The sequence below is a fragment of the Coturnix japonica genome, chromosome 2 (assembly GCF_054131305.1).
Source record: "Coturnix japonica strain WE chromosome 2, WE-NBRP24, whole genome shotgun sequence".
NCBI classification, from domain to species: Eukaryota; Metazoa; Chordata; class Aves; order Galliformes; family Phasianidae; genus Coturnix; species Coturnix japonica.
Genome location: NC_140664.1, coordinates 123,698,106 through 123,715,108, shown reverse-complemented (window position 1 = coordinate 123,715,108; position 17,003 = coordinate 123,698,106). Strand labels below are relative to the sequence as shown.

Genomic DNA, 17,003 nt, shown 5'->3' with positions numbered 1-17,003 from the left:
ACTTGAAATAATAAATAGATGTTTGTGGCTGCAACTGTAACTACCTGACTATGAACCAAATTAGCATTGTCTCTGTGAGTAACACAACTGATAGTAGCTTGATTCATCTGATATTAAAATAAATAGGAAACCAGAGTGACTTAAGTGAGAAATAAATGACATTCTAAAGTTCTGAATAGCACAGTTGCCCAAAATAATAACACCGCATTTTTTCTTTGAAGCCTAATGCCTCAGTTGATGGATGATCAGATAATTTCAGGGGTGGGATCCAAGTTACAATAAACCAGTAGCTTCTAATGATCTTCAATAGGAAAATGTTTCTCATCTAGCTCCCGCTCTATTCCCAGTCTACTGGAGAGTAGAAAGAAGACACAGATAAATTTCCTAGGCTTCCAAACACAATAAAAATGGCCAGTGTTTGAAGATGGTGAATTTGAAATCTTTGATGCAACATACCCTATTCTGCAATTTAAGTATTCATTTCTAAGTCTTTAGTATATACTTGAACATAATCATATTTCCCCAAATATCTTTTTATTGCAAACCTTTGATGTATGCAGTGGTTGGGGGGTCTCCTTCTTTGGCAATATTCAAAACCTGCCTGTATGCTTGCATGTGCAACCTACTCTAGGGAAACTGTGTTAGCAGTTAGTTTGAACTAAATGATATCCAGAGATCCCTTCCAACACTTAGAGGTCTGTGTGATTCTGAATAGTCCTCTCTTCCCATGATAAAAGAGATGAACATAATGCCATTTCAGTGCTGAATTCTAATGTCACCACTGAACTGCATTTAAAGAACATTATGATAATTTTTTTACCTTTTCTTTTAACATCTATAAAAATACACAACAACAATGCAGCATGACTATAATACTAAAGTCTCTTCAATATCTCTGTTATGAAATAATTTTTAAAATGTAATTGCAATTGAGCACTATACTGTTCACTCCATCTCTGTTGTTGCTAATGTTAGTTATAGGTTTATTAAAAAAGCAGGATCATTCCGAGGGCTGTTTGTTTGTTTCATATGTAGTACAACAATTTCTTTACTGATGCCTTATGGTTTCTTCTCTGGCAAGATGCTTAATATCAATATCATTATGTTAATAGCATTGTTTAATTCAAGTAGCTGTGCTGATTTCTAGAATCAACTACATATGCCTAAATGATCTGTTGTAATTTTCGTATGTATTTCTGACTATGCAAATACAGAGCATTGCTGCATTTTTATCTGTAAATGCATGAATGTCATTTAAATATTTCCCTTTGGTTTTGTTATATATTCTGGCATGCAAGTTTTTACTTTGAATATTGCTGTACTCCTTGTGTTATTCTTATGTAGCTCTTCTTCTGTTATTCTGATTCTGTACATACAAACTACTTTTATTTTGGAATGAGTTAGAGGTATCACAAGTGTGATAGTTTTCTGACAGGTTTGATCCCTTGGGCAGTCTTAGTCCTGGAAACATTTAGTTGCCTCTACTGTTTTGCAGTTAGCATTGACTCTGCTGTAATCAGTAACAAGCAGCGATAAGGGCAGCTATGAATAATACGTTTTACGTCACAATATTTTGTGAACAACCAGATTTTTCCTCCTTCCAGTCAGCTGTTTGCTGAAATATGAAATAAGAGCTAAGTTAGTCCTCTATGTTTTTGGAGTGTCAGTTCTTCCCCATGTGGAAGGCTACATTCAAAATGACTCAGATCTATTACATTATTGCTGGGGATGACTACCAAGTATACAAGTGGAGGATTCTTTGGGATCTGCAGGAACAGAGGACTTGCAGGAATCCTATAACATAGGTATTTTAAATTCTGATTAAGCAAGTAGGCATGTTTTGGATACTTGTGTGTTTCTGGCTCTTCTAGTTCCACATGAGAGAGAGTGCATTCTTGATAAGCAGGTGAAAGTCCAGTAACTTTAGAGGCTGGATGCTTCATACAATCAAATTAACACTAGTTTCCTTTACTCTTTGAAGTCTGTCTAATAAATGCATAACCCCTTTAAATACCTACCAAGCAGGAACTTGTCCAGATAGGCACTGTTACTAGAAGCTCTTAGTTATTGCCAGTGTTTCATGAGTTTGAGACAAATGTTGTATTATTCAAAACAAGATCACCCTTATTATGCAAGACTCTCCATGAATCAAATATAAAACACATTACACAGAACTATGTGAAGTATGTGAGGCTGTATTTGTTATATTCAGCAGATTATACTAAGTACAATTAAACAGTTATAAAGCCAAATAATATACAAATAAGTAGACTTGGAATTCAGGTTATGAACTACTGTGTTTTTTTTCTGTGTTATTGTTGTTTTGTTTTTAACAGGACCAAGATTAAAAATATTGGTGTGCTGTAGTGCTTTTTCATACTGTTCATAGAAGAAGCCACACAGTAATTCAGTTTGATTCTTTCCATGCAAGCAGAGATCAATCTTCTAGCAGTTTTGCCTACATGAAGCCTTTCTCTTACCAGATCTCCCAAACAGATCTGGACAAATATGGGCAGTTTCGATGTTTCTTTTGCAACAAGCTCCGTCTACTGACTGTCATTTTTTCTGAAAAGAATTGCTGCTCGCATTTTAACAAGTGCTGATCTTCGTGGAAAAGAGAGACGGGAGAAATCGAACCCAAGTCCTAGACAGTTGCTAGTCCCCCTGGCCCACAACTACCTGAGGCCGTGCCATCCCCCCACGCCGAGCTTCAGCACCACGGACAGGTGCCGCGCCCCGCTCCGCGCTTCAGCACCTCAGACAGCTCCACGCCCGCACAAGGCCGCGCACCGACGGCCCCGCCGGAGCCGTAGGTAGAAACACCAGCTCCGGAGACGGCTTCCAGCTCCTCCATGGAAGCCATGGCCTTGCTGCCCTTCCTTTCCAGCAGCCAGCCTTTCAGCCCTTCTCAGTGCTTGTTATCAGAGACCTGTCTGCAAACAGCCAGGGGAGAGTATCTCTGATACGTGCAGATGTCATTTTGTCCAAAGGTAGAACGGCATTCTGCAAAGACTGCATGAGTTCTAGTCAGTGGGAAGTTATTTAATGATTTTGTATGCCTTTTTTTGTTGTTGTTGCTTTAAAAATACATGATAAACAGATGAATTTATGTGCGTGACAGGATTGCTTAAATGTCCTTCTTAAGCTTGTGCCTCACTTGTTTCTTGGCTATTCCTCTTAAAGGCGTGTGCTCAAACTACTACACGAGCATTAGCAACTGGGCCTTTCACAAACAGCAGCAGCACCTGTGCAGAATTCAGCCTGCTCTTGAGTAACTTTCCGCTTTTGGAAACACAGCTGCTTTTGGAACCTTTGGGAAATACATTTTGGAAATACTTGCGGGTTTTTTTCTTTTCTTTTTTCTCACAAAACTTAAAGATGATACAACATAATTCTTGCAGGGGTTTTAAAAAGTATTATTCAAATTAACATATGACTTACAAGTTTGGTACCACTCACCCAGCTGCGCACTTCAGCCTGCTCATGCATAAGTGCCCTCTACTGTAGATTAGGTTGGAGCTGAAGTTTTGCCTAGTTTTATTTTTAATGTATTTAATGTACAAGCACAGACAAAAGAATACTGGGAATGTATATATTTTAATATTAACAACATGTACGTATAACTCCAATGCATTAGGGAAGAAAACACTAAAATTCCAGGCCTAAAGGCACCTCTTAACAACTTAAACCTTTTCAGGGCTCAGGATCCCTCGGGGTGTTTTAATGAAATTAATGAGCCCCAATGAGATCATTTATCCCTTTAAAGGATGACCCATAAACGTAGCCATAGAGTTATCCCATCCAGATCCTCTGCGTTGCAGCTGGACTGATTATTAGTGCTGTTGTTTTGTGTAAGAAACTCAAAATACCTGTAAACCATAGTTCAGTTAAACTGTTCACTAAATTTGCCATTAGGAAAGGTTGATGATAACTACAGATCAGCCTCCGGGAATGACAAAAGGAAGTGCACAACACTGGAAGGCAAAGTTTTGCCACAATATTTACTCCCATTACTCTTGTTTGAAGATGATAAAACTGAACACCTACAAATATCTATGCTTTCCATTGTATGGCATCCACTGCTGTTGGTTTTTATGTACCCAGGGAGATTTTTCTCACAGTCTGGTGTTTGCATCTATTGACTTTGTAATCTGTAGACAGACTCTTAATGAGCAGAAAAGACAAGAACCACAGAGATAAACCCTTAGAATAACAGTGGGCCTTTACAGCTTGTCAGCAAGAGAAAGCTCAAACATAAATATCTGATTTACAGAAGTAACACAACTTATTTTGATAGATTACATTGTTTCTGTTTCAAATTACTCTGTCAAAAGGGGAAGAAAAGGTTAGGAGGTCATAATTTTAAAAATGCTTGAAAGGGCTCTTTCAAGGGTTTGGTTGGTTTGGGGTGTTTTTTGTTTTTTTGGTTTTTTTTTTTTTCACAGATATCAAACCTATGTTTAATCAGTTATTCGTGGTGGCCCATAAGCTCTACTTTGCCTGCCTGTCAAAGGTGATGATTTTGTTAAATTCAATTCTAGAAGTCCCCTCAAATGGGCAGGAAAGGGATCTAAAGACCCCAGAGGCAGGCAGCAGAGTGGAGGCATTATTCAATGGTTTTCCTGTTGAGCGAGGTTTTCTTTGCTGCTTTGAGTCCCTTTTCTGGAGAGTAGAGGACTTTTAAGCAGAAGGGAGTTCAAAGTTTGTCTTTCTTTCTTTCTTTCTTTCTTTCTTTCTTTCTTTCTTTCTTTCTTTCTTTCTTTCTTTCTTTCTTTCTTTCTTTCTTTCTTTCTTTCTTCCTTTCTTCCTTTCTTCCTTTCTTCCTTTCTTCCTTTCTTCCTTTCTTCCTTTCTTCCTTTCTTCCTTCCTTCCTTCCTTCCTTCCTTCCTTCCTTCCTTCCTTCCTTCCTTCCTTCCTTCCTTCCTTCCTTCCTTCCTTCCTTCCTTCCTTCCTTCCTTCCTTCCTTCCTTCCTTCCTTCCTTCCTTCCTTCCTTCCTTCCTTCCTTCCTTCCTTCCTTCCTTCCTTCCTTCCTTCCTTCCTTCCTTCCTTCCTTCCTTCCTTCCTTCCTTCCTTCCTTTCTTCCTTTCTTCCTTTCTTCCTTTCTTCCTTTCTTTCTTCCTTTCTTCCTTTCTTTCTTTCTTTCTTTCTTTCTTTCTTTCTTTCTTTCTTTCTTTCTTTCTTTCTTTCTTTCTTTCTTTCTTTCTTCCTTCCTTCCTTCCTTCCTTCCTTCCTTCCTTCCTTCCTTCCTTCCTTCCTTCCTTCCTTCCTTCCTTCCTTCCTTCCTTCCTTCCTTCCTTCCTTCCTTCCTTCCTTCCTTCCTTCCTTCCTTCCTTCCTTCCTTCCTTCCTTCCTTCCTTCCTTCCTTCCTTCCTTCCTTTCTTTCTTTCCTTCTTTCCTTCTTTCCTTCTTTCTTTCCTTCTTTCTTTCCTTCTTTCTTTCCTTCTTTCTTTCCTTCTTTCTTTCTTTCCTTCTTTCTTTCTTTCCTTCTTTCTTTCCTTCTTTCTTTCTTTCTTTCCTTCTTTCTTTTTATTTATTTTTAAGAAAGTTTTAAACAAGGAGTATCAACCATGACAAGAGGAAATCAAAGAGATCATAGTCACACAGTTTAATCAGCGTCAAAAGAGAATAAAAAATTCTCCTGTCAGCGTGGGGCTGAACCATCTATCTCGGCTATCAGCACAGCATCCCCCGCGTGCCCGTACACCGCAGACAGACCCCTCTGCTACTCCCACACCTGGCGTCGGTGCGCGGCCACTCAGCGCCCGCCCCGCCTGGGGCAGACAGCGGGACCGGCTGAGGCCGGGGCCCGACGGGGACGGGGTGAAGGCGCTGCTCGACACGCGGGACGGCGCCGCTCGTGGGTCCGCCGCCGCCCTCGCTCTACGGGTCCCGGCGCCGCCGATGCGCGGTGCGCGGTGCGGGCGGAGCGCGGGCACGGCCCTGCCCCGGGCGCTCGGTTCACCGGCAGCCGGGAGCCGGAATAAATCACAAAGGCACGTTTAACGTTAGTGACTCTTTAAATGGAATTTTTCATTCAAACTTTGTCATTAAAATAGAAAGGCCTTTTGGCCGTGACCATACGAGCATAATAAATTGTATATGTTTGCGATACTGAATGAATCTCGCCCATATGCTGCGCTGCAAGGCTACATGAATGAAGCATTTACCAAATCAGGCCCACCACATTAAACAGAAAAACAATCTTTATTCATGGTAACTTATCAGTTACAATTAATCAACCTCGACAATAGAAATTCTGATGTGTTCAAGCAACTTGAAAGCAATAGGTCATCTCCAGGGCAGCCATGTTGTGTCTTTGTGCCTATGGCTTCGAACAAAGCAACATCTCCGATAAATGTACATCCCCACACACATGTGTGCGCCTCCGTGGATAAATATCTCGGCACGCCGAGGGCTGCGGCGTACGCGCACGGCTGCGCGGAGAGTGTTTATCTTTTTGTCATACAAAAAGTAATTGTTTTCTAGTATTTTTGAGCTCCGCAAGTTTAAACAAAAGCAAAGAAATTTCCATTGGATGACCATCCTTTCAGTTTCTCTGCTGCTATGTGAATAGCATTGTGCAAACCATTCCAACGGTATTGAAAAGGGGTAACCATTGGTTTGATTTGGTTACACGGTTTCGTAAAGAGCTCCCTCCCACTGCCTTAGGGTCTGTGAAAGGTCCGTGACCTGTTTAGAACTGCCGAGGGAAATGTCATGTCGCCCCTCCCAAATGGGAGTATCTGCATTCATTTGATCAGTATAAAAAATGATTGGGGATGGCGAGATCAGGGCTTTTGAATTGCAATTTATAGCAGTTTACAAAAATGCACATTGTTGGAAAAGAAAACATGGAAGTGTTGCTTTCTAAATTGCATTACCTGTGAAATGTCATTAGTCTTTTTAGGTTATCGCGTCCTATTTTTTATGATCTCAGAGATAGATTAAACGCAGAAGTTGGGTGTTTGCCCGCGATAGGAGCGCACAGGTCGCTACCGGTGCTGCGCGGCGAGTTTCGACGCCAGGAAACGTCCCCCGGTTCTGCCCCGGGCTCCGCTCCCACCGCGTCTCGGGACGGAATCGCTTCCCGAGACCCCTCCGTCCCCGTTGGCGTCCGGCCGTGCCCGGGGCTCAGCCCCCACCTCCCTCCGAGAGGAGCGCTCCGACCGCCGCCTCCCCGCCCGGTCTCGGAGTCCTTGAGCGCTGAATTTGTCATCCACCCGCCCCGCACTGTGCAAAAACCAAACGCGGGGAAACTGTAACGCTAAAAACCACCCGCCCTCGAATGAGTCTGCTCCCGCACGCGGAGGTGGCCGTCGGGGAGTCCCTGTTGTCCCGTTCCGTGCCTCTGCCTGGCGGTACCGAGAGGGTCCGGCACGGAAACGGGAGCGGGAGTGAGCTGTGGGACGGGGCAGGCGGGGCCCCGGCAACACCCTCCCTCCCCCCCGGAGGTGGCTTTCACCCCCAGGCTTTCTCTATGGTCCACAGGAGCGAAGGGACACCCCATTCCCCTCTCTCGGGGGTGCTGGGCTTCGGCTGCTCCTCCTTGGGCCCCTTCCCCGGCCTTTGCTCTTCGGGAGCCATAAGTTGCTCGCCTAAAGAGGAGACTCACGAGGAGCGGCCCCCGGCCCTTCAGAGCCTCCAGACCCGGACGTGTCATCCCTGACACCGGGCAAAAGTTTGGCGATGCCTCCGCCCCGGTGGTTTTTAAGTCCCGTAGCAGTCGCCCACGGCCGAAGCGCTGCAACGAGGCGGATAAATTATCGGAGGAGTCAAAGCCTTGAAGGGCTTAATTGGGAAACGCGGCCTCGGTTCCAACCAACGTCCGTACAATTGCACACTGCGGTCCACCATTATTCGAGCTTCATCTACTATGCACTATATACCACCGCCTCCAAAGGATTGTTGCCCTAGAAACTTGTTTTAAATCTCCAGCTATATATCAACACCTCGTTTTAGCAGTCCTTGGCTGAATTACAGTTACACAGTTTGGCGCTTCTTTCAAATTTCCTCCCATCACTTTGGCCAAAGAAAGGAATTTTTCTCCTTTAGAAATGAATTGGCTTAATTAGTAAGTAGATTAATGGCAATTGCTGGTGAGTTGGTTTCCAGCAGAGTTTCACCAGAGAGGGTTAATCGGAGTCAGGTCTGGAATCTTTCCCAGAACTGGCTGCCAGCCATTTCCGTCAACCAATCAGCCCCTAAACAAACGCCATCCGCCGAAATGGGGCTTCTTTCTGACTGTCACCCGCCGGAGCCGCTGCCCCGAGCGGACCGAGCGGAGGTTCCGAGCGGAGCGTCCCGCGTGGGGGCCGCCGACCGCCACCGCTTCCCCAAACGATGGGGAGAGAGCGAGAGAAGACGCGCTGCGCGCACGGGCACCCGGCGAGCACATATAACCCGCAACACGAACCCTCCTCGTTTTTCTGTCCTGAGTTTTTCCCCTCTGAGGAGCTGCGAATTCGAGGCAGAAGCCGTTTGTATAACAACACGCAGCGCTTTCCCAAAGCCTCTGCCTCGGACAGGGGAGGGCGAGAAAATCGCCGCCTCGGACTTTGACATCTTTTTCAGCCTTTCCGACGATCTTTTTCTATCGTGATGAAACGCATTCATACTCAGCTCGCAGCTGCATTAGTCTTGCGGAAAAAAAAAAAAAAATCCCCGCTGAGAAATGCATATAATAGGAAAAACAGATCGGTCGGACAGCGGCGTAATTAATGCCAGAAGGGCCGAGGCCGGTTTCATAGTTTGTCTTTTGAGGATATCGAGACGAGACCTGGTGAAAAATGACGCATGCTTTAACATTTCAGAGAGCTGGCAACGGGCAGCTCCCCCCGCGCCCCCTCCTCCTTTTTTAACTTTATGCCTCGGAACAAAGGGGTCGGCAGAACTAGCTAGGTTGTAATGAGTCCTGTGTCCCTCGCACATTGAGTGCATCATGGAAACATATTGTATCGAAATAGTTCGGAGGAGAATACTGGGGATGAAAGAGAAAGGGTGCTTTGATCAGCTCCCTGGGGTCCTGAGTGCGCGCAGACCGACTGCAAGGCCGCATTCAGCTCCAGCGAGACACACTTACAACGCCATTCAAAGAAATTTGCATATCTGTAATTTATCACATTTGTCCCGAACATTTTTGCAAGGTAAATAAAAGTTGGCTGAATAAAAAATATCAATCATCACGGAGCGGAGCGAGCGGGAGAGAGAGAGGAGGGCCGAGGGGTTTATTCAGCCCCGCTCCGTTTGGAAAATTTCGGCGGAACGCGGAGCGAAGCTGCCGAGGAGCAGAGCAGAGCAGAGCAGAGCAGAACAGAGCAGAGCAGAGCAGAGCAGAGCAGAGCTGTGCGCGGAGCGATGCGGGGTTGTGCGCGGCCCTCCCTGCCCAGAGCCGCCCCCCTTCCCCCGTCACTGCCCCCGCGGCCCCGCGCCCCTCCGCGCTGAGCTCGAGTCTGTGCCACCGAGCCCCTGTAGGAGCCCTTGGGCACAGACGGGGGGAAGAACGGGAAAAGGGAGGTGAGGGTGGAAAAACCAACTCCGGGAGCCCCCCACCCCTCCCCCAACCCACGAGGGCCCCGAGCCGGGCATTGTTCGTCAGCGAAACCGCCACCGGGATCTTCAACTTGACCTTGGAGAGAGCTACGCGCCTTCTCCTCATCAGTCACCCGGCGCGCTGACAGCGACGCATTCGCGGCATTGTCGCAGCGGGGCACGGGCAGAGCCGTCGGGGCCGGGCCGGGGCGAGGAGCCTCGGCTGAGGAGCGGCCGCCCCTCCTCAGTGCTCCGTGCCGGGCGGTGGCGGGCAGCAAAAGCCGTGGCGAGCCGCATTCGTGGTTAATTGAGGAGCAGACGCGTCTCCGTGCCCCCGAGGACGGCTCGGGGCAGCTCGCCGAGGTGCAACAGGCATCGCGGAGCCTCCGGGTCGAGCCGCCCGCCCCGTCGGGGTGCGCCTGTCGCTATTCGCTCGCTGCCACCCGGCCCTGTCCCATCTCTCCGTGCTCCCCCGCTCCACCACGTCCTTTTTCTCCCAGTCTCTACCGGCCTCGGCCAGGCACCTGCTGGGCTGCCCGAGAAGCGCCGAGCACTGACGGACGGCCTCGCTTCCCTCCTCTGGGACGCGAGGCATCCCCTGGGGCTGGGGTCGGCGCCGTCGGGGGAACACCGCCGTACTCCGGGAAGCCCCGAGGCCGGGCGGCGGATTTCCCTCGTCCGTCGCTCCGACCAGGGCTGGAGAGCGGCAACTGCGGCGCTGAGCGGCCGTTCTCGGTCCCTGCGGGTTCAGGGGGCGGGGGAGGGAATTCTCCGTCGCGTCCGAATGAGACATTTTCTCATCACCCCCTCCGCCCTCCAGGCGCGGAGTTCCTCCGCCCGTAGCTCGCCCGTAGCTCGCGTCCGCTCGGCGCGCAGCACGGAGGCACAGGGCTCCGGATCCCCGTCGGGGCTCGAGGTGGCGGCGGCGTGAGCCCGTCCTCGCAGCCTCGGGGCGCTGCCTCGCCCCGGGGGCAGGGAGGCTCCGCCCGGCTGCGCCTCAGGTTCGAGTCGCGCCACTTCTCCTGGGGTTGGTGGTGCGGCGAAGGCCGGGGGACCCGGCCGGGTGTGCCCTGCGGGTCAGGGTGTAGCCGGGCTGAGAGTCCGGAGGTGCTCCGAGCTCCGGGACTGCCGCGAGGGGGGCCTCTCCCGAGCCGTGAGCGACGTGGCCGGGCCACCCCGGGCCTCTCCAAACCGCTCAGCGTTAACGAGCCGCGCCGAGCAGGTGCACGGGAAAGCCTCGAAGACGAGGTCGCCGGGGCGGCGGGCGGCCTCGGGGGACGCGGGGGCCGCTGTGGAACGGACGCTCCCGCGGGGCCCCCCAGGACGCGGCTCCGCGCCGCTCCGATAGACACCGCGCCGGCCGCCGCCGAGCCGAGCGCTGCCTCCGGAGCCCGCGCCGCCACCCCAGGGACCGCCCGGGGGGAACCCCGCTCCGCTCGGCGGGGCCGCCGCCAGACGGGGCTCCGAGGCGCGGCTCCGCGGCCCCTCGCCGGGAACCGTTCGGGGCCGCCCTCGGCGGAGCCGCCGCTCCGGGGCGCCGCCGCCCTCGCCTCCGAGACCGCCCCGCAACCGGGCCCCCTCTTGGAGACCTCCATGCGCAACGCGGAGCGGCGGGCAGGAGAGCCCCGCCGCCGTCGCCCGCAGCCGCCCGCGGGGGCCCCGACGGCGGGGGAAAGGCGGCGTGGGCCGCGGCAGGGAGCCGCCCCCGGAGCCGGGCCGCCCCGCCGGGCTCCTCCCGGGCGCGGGGGCGACGCGGAGAGCGGCGGGGAGCGGAGGGGCGCACGCGCGCCCTTGCGGGGTCCGGTCCCGCGGCGGGGAGGGAGGCGGCGCGGGCGCGGGGCGGCTCGGGGCGCGGGCGGGCGCGGGGCGGCGCGGAGCGGAGCGGGGGCGGCGCGGGGCCCTCGGTGCCCTCCGGGGCGGCCCCCTCGAGCGGCGGGAGCGGCGCGCTCGGCCCCGCCGGGCCGTCTCCGGCGAGGCTCGCGGCGGCCGGGAGCGCTTCATTTACAGCCGGAGCCATTCATCCCCCCGCCCCTTTGTTCGGCCTGAAAGTAATGCCGTGAATTAAAAGAAATGACAATATTTCGTATCTGCTTGAAAGTCCACGAGAAGGGCCCTTGAGCTTGGCAAAAATCAGGCGAATCATTCATCGTGCCACCCCGCACCTGTGGGCTTGGCATTGAAAACCCCGCGGACCTATTCCTATTAAACTTAATTATTCCCCAAAGGCGCACAATGGTTGAAATGGAGCAGGTTGGAGTCTGTTTATTGGTCGTAAATGTTTTTCTGAAGATCTTCTGAATCTCATTGTTAGCTCGTTGTTTGAGGCTGCCCTCTTTCTTTCAGACTAGAGTAGCCTTGGACTTTTCAATTTTCAATCGTAACATCTGCTTAATCGTACGGATCAAAATATGGAGACACAAAACATATGTAATGGTTGATTTGTTAAATCCTGGTAATGAGTTATTAACAAGGGAAAACAATGGGGCAGGATGGTGAGAGCCTTATGGTAACAGAGTCACTTTATGTAACGCCTGACGTTTCCCTTCTTGATAAATGGAACTAAGGTCTGAGCGCCAGGTGATAGCAAGAAAATCAATGTCTTTAGGGGCCAGCCCCGAGACTTTTTTTCTATGTGAAAAATTAGGAGACGTAAAATTTAATTGGCCGATCGGGGGAGAGCAGTGGTCTTAAGTTTAATTGCCAGTGGGCTCAGCGAGGGAGACAAAACAAGGTTTGGGCCTGTTTGTTTGCTCGCGTCCCAGCCCCGAGTCCAAGTGTATCATTGAAAATGTGTTTTATTATAACACATGTCATGCTTTACAGTTCCCATATTGTGTAAAGACAATGGTTAATGGTACATTAAAGACAAGCAAACCATGCCAACACGTCTTGGACACATTGTAAGGGCCTCTCTCTTTGCTCGCTTTAGGCAGCTGCAGTCCAGGACCCAGAAGCACAAAAAGAACAAGTTTGAAATACCAGGTGCATCCGAGAGAACCACGACAGGGATTGATATGTTATAGCCCAGGACATGAACCTAGCAATAAAGATATCATTGCGATTGTTTGCGGCTTCCACGCCATGTAAAGCCGGAGGCGCCGGCGCAGGCTGCTTGCTGGCAGCGAGGCTCGGCCTCCCCGGAGTCCCCCGTCGCCCTCCGCCGGAGCCGAGCACCTGTTGGCAGCCCCCGGCCCCTCCGTGGGAATCGCCTCCCGCCCGCGCTTCCAGGTCCCGGCGGCGCGGAGCGCTCTCGGGGCGTTCCCACCGGCTGCGGCACGCCTTTGGAAACAGGGACATTTACCCGGGGACACTCAACTGGTGTTTGTCAGAGCTCGCAGCTGGCACTCGGTGCCCGCGAGGGGTGCGTGAATGCGGGCGGCGGGGCGGCCGGGCCGGGCGGCTCCGTGCGGGGCGCGGGCGGGCAGCTGCGGGGCTGGGAACCGCGCCGGGGGCCGCGGTCACGGTGCCCCGACGGCCTCGCGCCTCGCACTGCGGAAGGAGCCGCGCCGCCCCGTCCCGCCTCGGGGTGCCGGGCAGGGCCCGTCGTCGCTTCTCATTCCGCTGCCGCCCGTGGGCTTTGTGTTTCCTAGCGGACCCCTCGGGGCGGGCCGTGTACCGGGATACAATTAACGCGGGCGCCGGGCTCGCGGGGCAGCACCGGTCCGCACACCGTGCTCCCGCCTGGGAAGCGGGGCTCTCGCAAGCGTCTCCCCCCGTCCCGTCCGACCGGGCTCGGGATCCTCCTCCACCGTTCCCCTCTCAACAGCCCCGAGGGTGCCCCCTCTCCACCTTGAACGGACCCCCGAGGGGCGCCGTCGGGGCAGCGCGGCTGAGGACAGGCCGGCGGGGCCGTCGGTGCGCTGCGGGGCTCCCGGTGCGGGGTACAGCAGGCATTTATCGGCCGGGGGGGTGGAGGGGGGATGGCCGGAGCTGCCCCCCGTCGCGGCCGCTAGAAGAAAAGGGGTAGGCAGGCGGTGGGAGCTGAATGGCCGTCACTGGCGGCTGCCCCGCGCCGCGTCGCGCTGCCCACCCGCAAAAGCCCAGCACTGCCCCGAGGTCGTGTGCGGGAGCGACCCGGGTCCGCCCGCTCCCTCCGGGCCAAGGACCTGCACGGGCCCTTCGGCCGCCCCTTCTGCTGCGGGATTCTGTCGCAGAAGCGCGGCGCTCGGGTGAATGGATGCTGAGGAAGTCAAAAGAAGCTGTCAGTCTCTTTGAAGGTCGCGTTTAAAGGGACTTGGCAAGTCGGGACGGGAGAGTGACAAGATAGAGACCCTGGTGTTCTCCCCGCGAGGGCCGGCTCTTCCGCTTCATCTGCACCATACTAAAGGATGTGTTGAAGCATTGAATCACAAAAAAAGTGGCACGCCGAAGAAAAGGTGCCCCATAACAATGATTGTAGTGTTTTAATGGTGGGGTACCGCATCGCCACAGCCAATTGAGACGGACGGGGCCATACACAGAAGGAAGCGGTACGACACTTCCATAACTTATAATTAAGCCGAAGTCCGACTACCATTTGACTTTCTAATGAGTGTAATGAGATTACATGCCTGATGGAAGCATTTGTGCCAAAGCGACTTTCTGTGTTTAATGAGGTCCTAATACAGGACAAGATCGAGTTATAGGTCGGCGTTTTTCTCTCTCAAAGAGCCCCGTTTAAGTTCAACGCCGCCGGCGCAGCTTCCCTCCCTCCCTCCCTCCGTCGCAGGACGGTGCGAGGTTCTCGGCATTGCGGGATCCGGGGAAAACTAGCAAAGAAATAAGGAAGAGCCTTCCCCGGGCCGCGTTAGTGTGGGTAAGTAGCTCCTCTAATTGCTATTGGAATAGATCCATGCCATCCGCGCTAGGGAACTAAATGTGTCTAACTAGGTTAATGCAATTAGCATGCATACAACATATTGCTCCCACTTTGCGGCTGCTTTGAAAAAAAAAAAAAAAAAGACAGCGAGAGATGCGCTCTCTGTGATGATGATGATGAATAATTACACCTCGGCTCACCAGGTCCATTCCCATCTGCCTGTCCCTCCCTGGGACAGCACTGCTCCGGCATGGGCCGGGCATCTGGGGCTCCCGGGGGCCGTCGGGGCCGCGCCGTCGGGGCAGATCCGCGGATGCCACGGGAAAAACAGCACCTGCGGCGCTGGGCCGAGCCCCCTCCCCACCCCGGGCCACGCTGGGTCGCCCCCCTCCTCCCCCTCGGCCCTCGTCGGTGGCATTCGCTGCCCCCATCCCCCACTCCCGTCCCTGGGCAGGTGCAGGTCCTGGACCCCCGACCGCCCCCCGGCAAGTTGAGTTACAGCTCCCAGAGTTTCTCTGCCACCGGTTACCCGACAGCTTTCCCTCCCACCACCACCCACCCTCCCCCGCCTCGTTTCTGCGGTGTCCCCGAGGCGTGGGGAGTGGGGGCCGTTCTACAGGTGCGGCAGCGCTCTGTCCCCTTCCCCGGCACTTCTGGGAAGAGCTTTGTCAGCCTGGAGGCGGGAGGGGAAATGGGAGCCTACCCCTGTGGCTGCGGGGCCGGGAATGAAGGCACGGGGGTGGGGGGGCAAACCTCGCAGGGGGGGTATTGCAGGACCAGGGGACGTTCTGCTGGAAACCACGAGCAGAACGAAGGCTTTGAAAGGACGGGACCTCCTGGAGACAGACAAAGACATCACTTGGAAACACTTCAGGAGGGGACGTCAGAAGGGGTGGAGAGAAAATGGAAAGTGCCTCCCCCGCCGTCCCTCCGGCACTATAAGGGCGGCCCCGGGAGACAGCAGAGCCGGAGCGCTCCCCACAGCCACGCTGCTCAGAAGGTGTGCTCCGGGTTTATTATTCACAGACACAGGAAGAGTCCGCGCGTGGCAATAAATTATTTTCACAGGTCCCAGCATTAAAAAAAAAAAAAAAAAAAAAAAAAGTGCTGGTGGGATAAACCTATTGCATATCTTTAAAAAATCACCATAAATTATATAAATTATACATTCAGAACAGACGATTCTACCTCATTATGTCTACTCCGTAATAAATAGATAAATAAGTTTGATTGCCCTTAGAGTCTGAATCTTAAGTTACACTTCGGGTGGAGGTCTGTCCGTGCAGCATTGGGGGTGGAGGGGCGCAGCCTCACGGCACGAAGCCGAGGGGGGGTTCGTTCTCGATGTCGCTGAGCGAGGGTTTGGCGTTCGCCTTCCTCGGGTCCTCGGGGGTCCACACCTTGGCCGTCCGGATGACGTTCTGCTCTTTGAGCTGTTTCTCGTCGGTCCACGACAGCGAGTGGCCGGCCAGCGGGGGGAGGCCGTAGTCGGGGTCGCTCGGGGAAGGAGATCCTGGCCGAGGGAGAGAGAGACAGGAGGTTACGGCGAGGCCGCCCCGGCGGGGGCCGCGACGGGGCGGGCGGCAGCGGGGGCCACTTACTTGTGCCGCGGTGGCAGATGATGATTTTCTTGGGCTGGCTCGGGCCGTCCCCGCCGGCGCTGCGCAGCGGCAGGTCGGAGCGCACCAGCTCGCTGAGGAAGTTGATGTAGCCGATGGCGAGGCGCAGCGTGTCCACCTTGGAGAGCCTCTTCTCGTAGGGCAGCGTGGGGATGTGCGAGCGCAGCCCCTCGAAGGCGTCGTTGATGGACTGCATCCGCCGGCGCTCCCGCACGTTGGCCGCCTGCCGCAGTTGCTGCAGCTCCGCCTCGGAGCGCTCCCGCCGCCGCCGCTTGGCCGAGCCCAGCGCCCGGAGCCGCCCCCCCGGCGACAGCAGCCCCGCGCCCGCCGCCCCGCAGCACTCGTAGGCGAAGCCGGGAGAGGCGGGCGACGGCGGGAAGGCGGCGGCGGCCGCCTCGCAGCAATAGCCGCCGTCGGGGTCCCCGCCGTCGCGGTAATACTCGTGCAGCTGCCGGCCGAAGAAGTCCACGTCGGGCTCCGGCAGCCCGTCGGCGCCCAGCGCCTCCCGCGGGGGCGGCTCGGGGAAGAAGTCCTCCTCGTCGAAGTAAGGCGGCGAGGAGAAGGAGTCCAGCCCCGCGGGGAAGTGCTCCAGCAGCACCGTCTCCATGCCCCGTCCAGAGGCCCCTCCGGGACGCGCCTCCGCCCGCTCCCGCCGGCCCCGCTCGCGGCCGCCCCGGCCCCCGCCCCTCCCCGCCCCTGGCGGAACGGCGGCGCGCTGGGAGGCCGGGCCCGGTGCCGCCGCTCTCCGGGGAGGAGCCGGAGCCGGCTGGAGCGGCGGGCCGGCACGCGAGGAGTCTTATAACGACATCCCCGGGCGCGTGCCGGTGACCGCCGCCGCCAGCCAATGGGCGCCAGCCGGGGGAGCCGCCCGACCCAACCCCCGCCTCGACGGGGGGGGGGGTGAGTGTGGGGCGGGGGGCGGGGGGCTCCTCCGGGATGCCGTGGGGCGAGGGGCGGGCGGAGACGGAGCCCCCGGCCCCGCCGGCCCCGGGCGGCGCACCGTCCAATGGGGACGGGCTACGGCGCCGTCGAAGGCTCCGAGCCGCCCGCGGTTCAC

At 54.3% G+C, this 17,003-nt stretch overlaps 2 protein-coding genes across 2 annotated transcripts in view; one reads left to right on the top strand and one right to left on the bottom strand.

Annotated features, from left to right (window-relative positions):
* The window catches only part of C2H10orf67 (chromosome 2 C10orf67 homolog), a 35,966-nt gene extending 32,699 nt beyond the window's left edge, over positions 1 to 3,267 (top strand). Inside the window, exon 13 of the mRNA XM_015853298.3 lies at positions 2,337 to 3,267. Coding sequence (XP_015708784.2) covers positions 2,337 to 2,348 — 12 coding nt within the window. The 3' untranslated portion in view covers positions 2,349 to 3,267. The remainder of the gene's footprint in view (positions 1 to 2,336) is intronic.
* Positions 3,268 to 15,323: 12,056 nt separating this feature from the next.
* Positions 15,324 to 16,679, bottom strand: PTF1A (pancreas associated transcription factor 1a). Its single transcript, XM_015853054.3, has 2 exons — positions 15,929 to 16,679; positions 15,324 to 15,840 (listed from the first exon to the last, which is right to left on the bottom strand). The coding sequence occupies exons 1-2, from the start codon at positions 16,551 to 16,553 to the stop codon at positions 15,638 to 15,640; spliced, it is 828 nt and encodes a 275-aa protein (XP_015708540.1). The 5' UTR covers positions 16,554 to 16,679; the 3' UTR covers positions 15,324 to 15,637.
* Positions 16,680 to 17,003: the final 324 nt, after the last annotated feature.

Bases quoted from the DNA above. Each gene is read 5' to 3' on its own strand.
- PTF1A (XM_015853054.3), bottom strand. From the start codon at position 16,553: ATGGAGACGGTGCTGCTGGAGCACTTCCCCGCGGGGCTGGACTCCTTC. The intron at 15,841-15,928 runs GTAAGTGGCCCC...TCCCTCGGCCAG, and splicing joins CATCTGCCACCGCGGCACAA to GATCTCCTTCCCCGAGCGAC.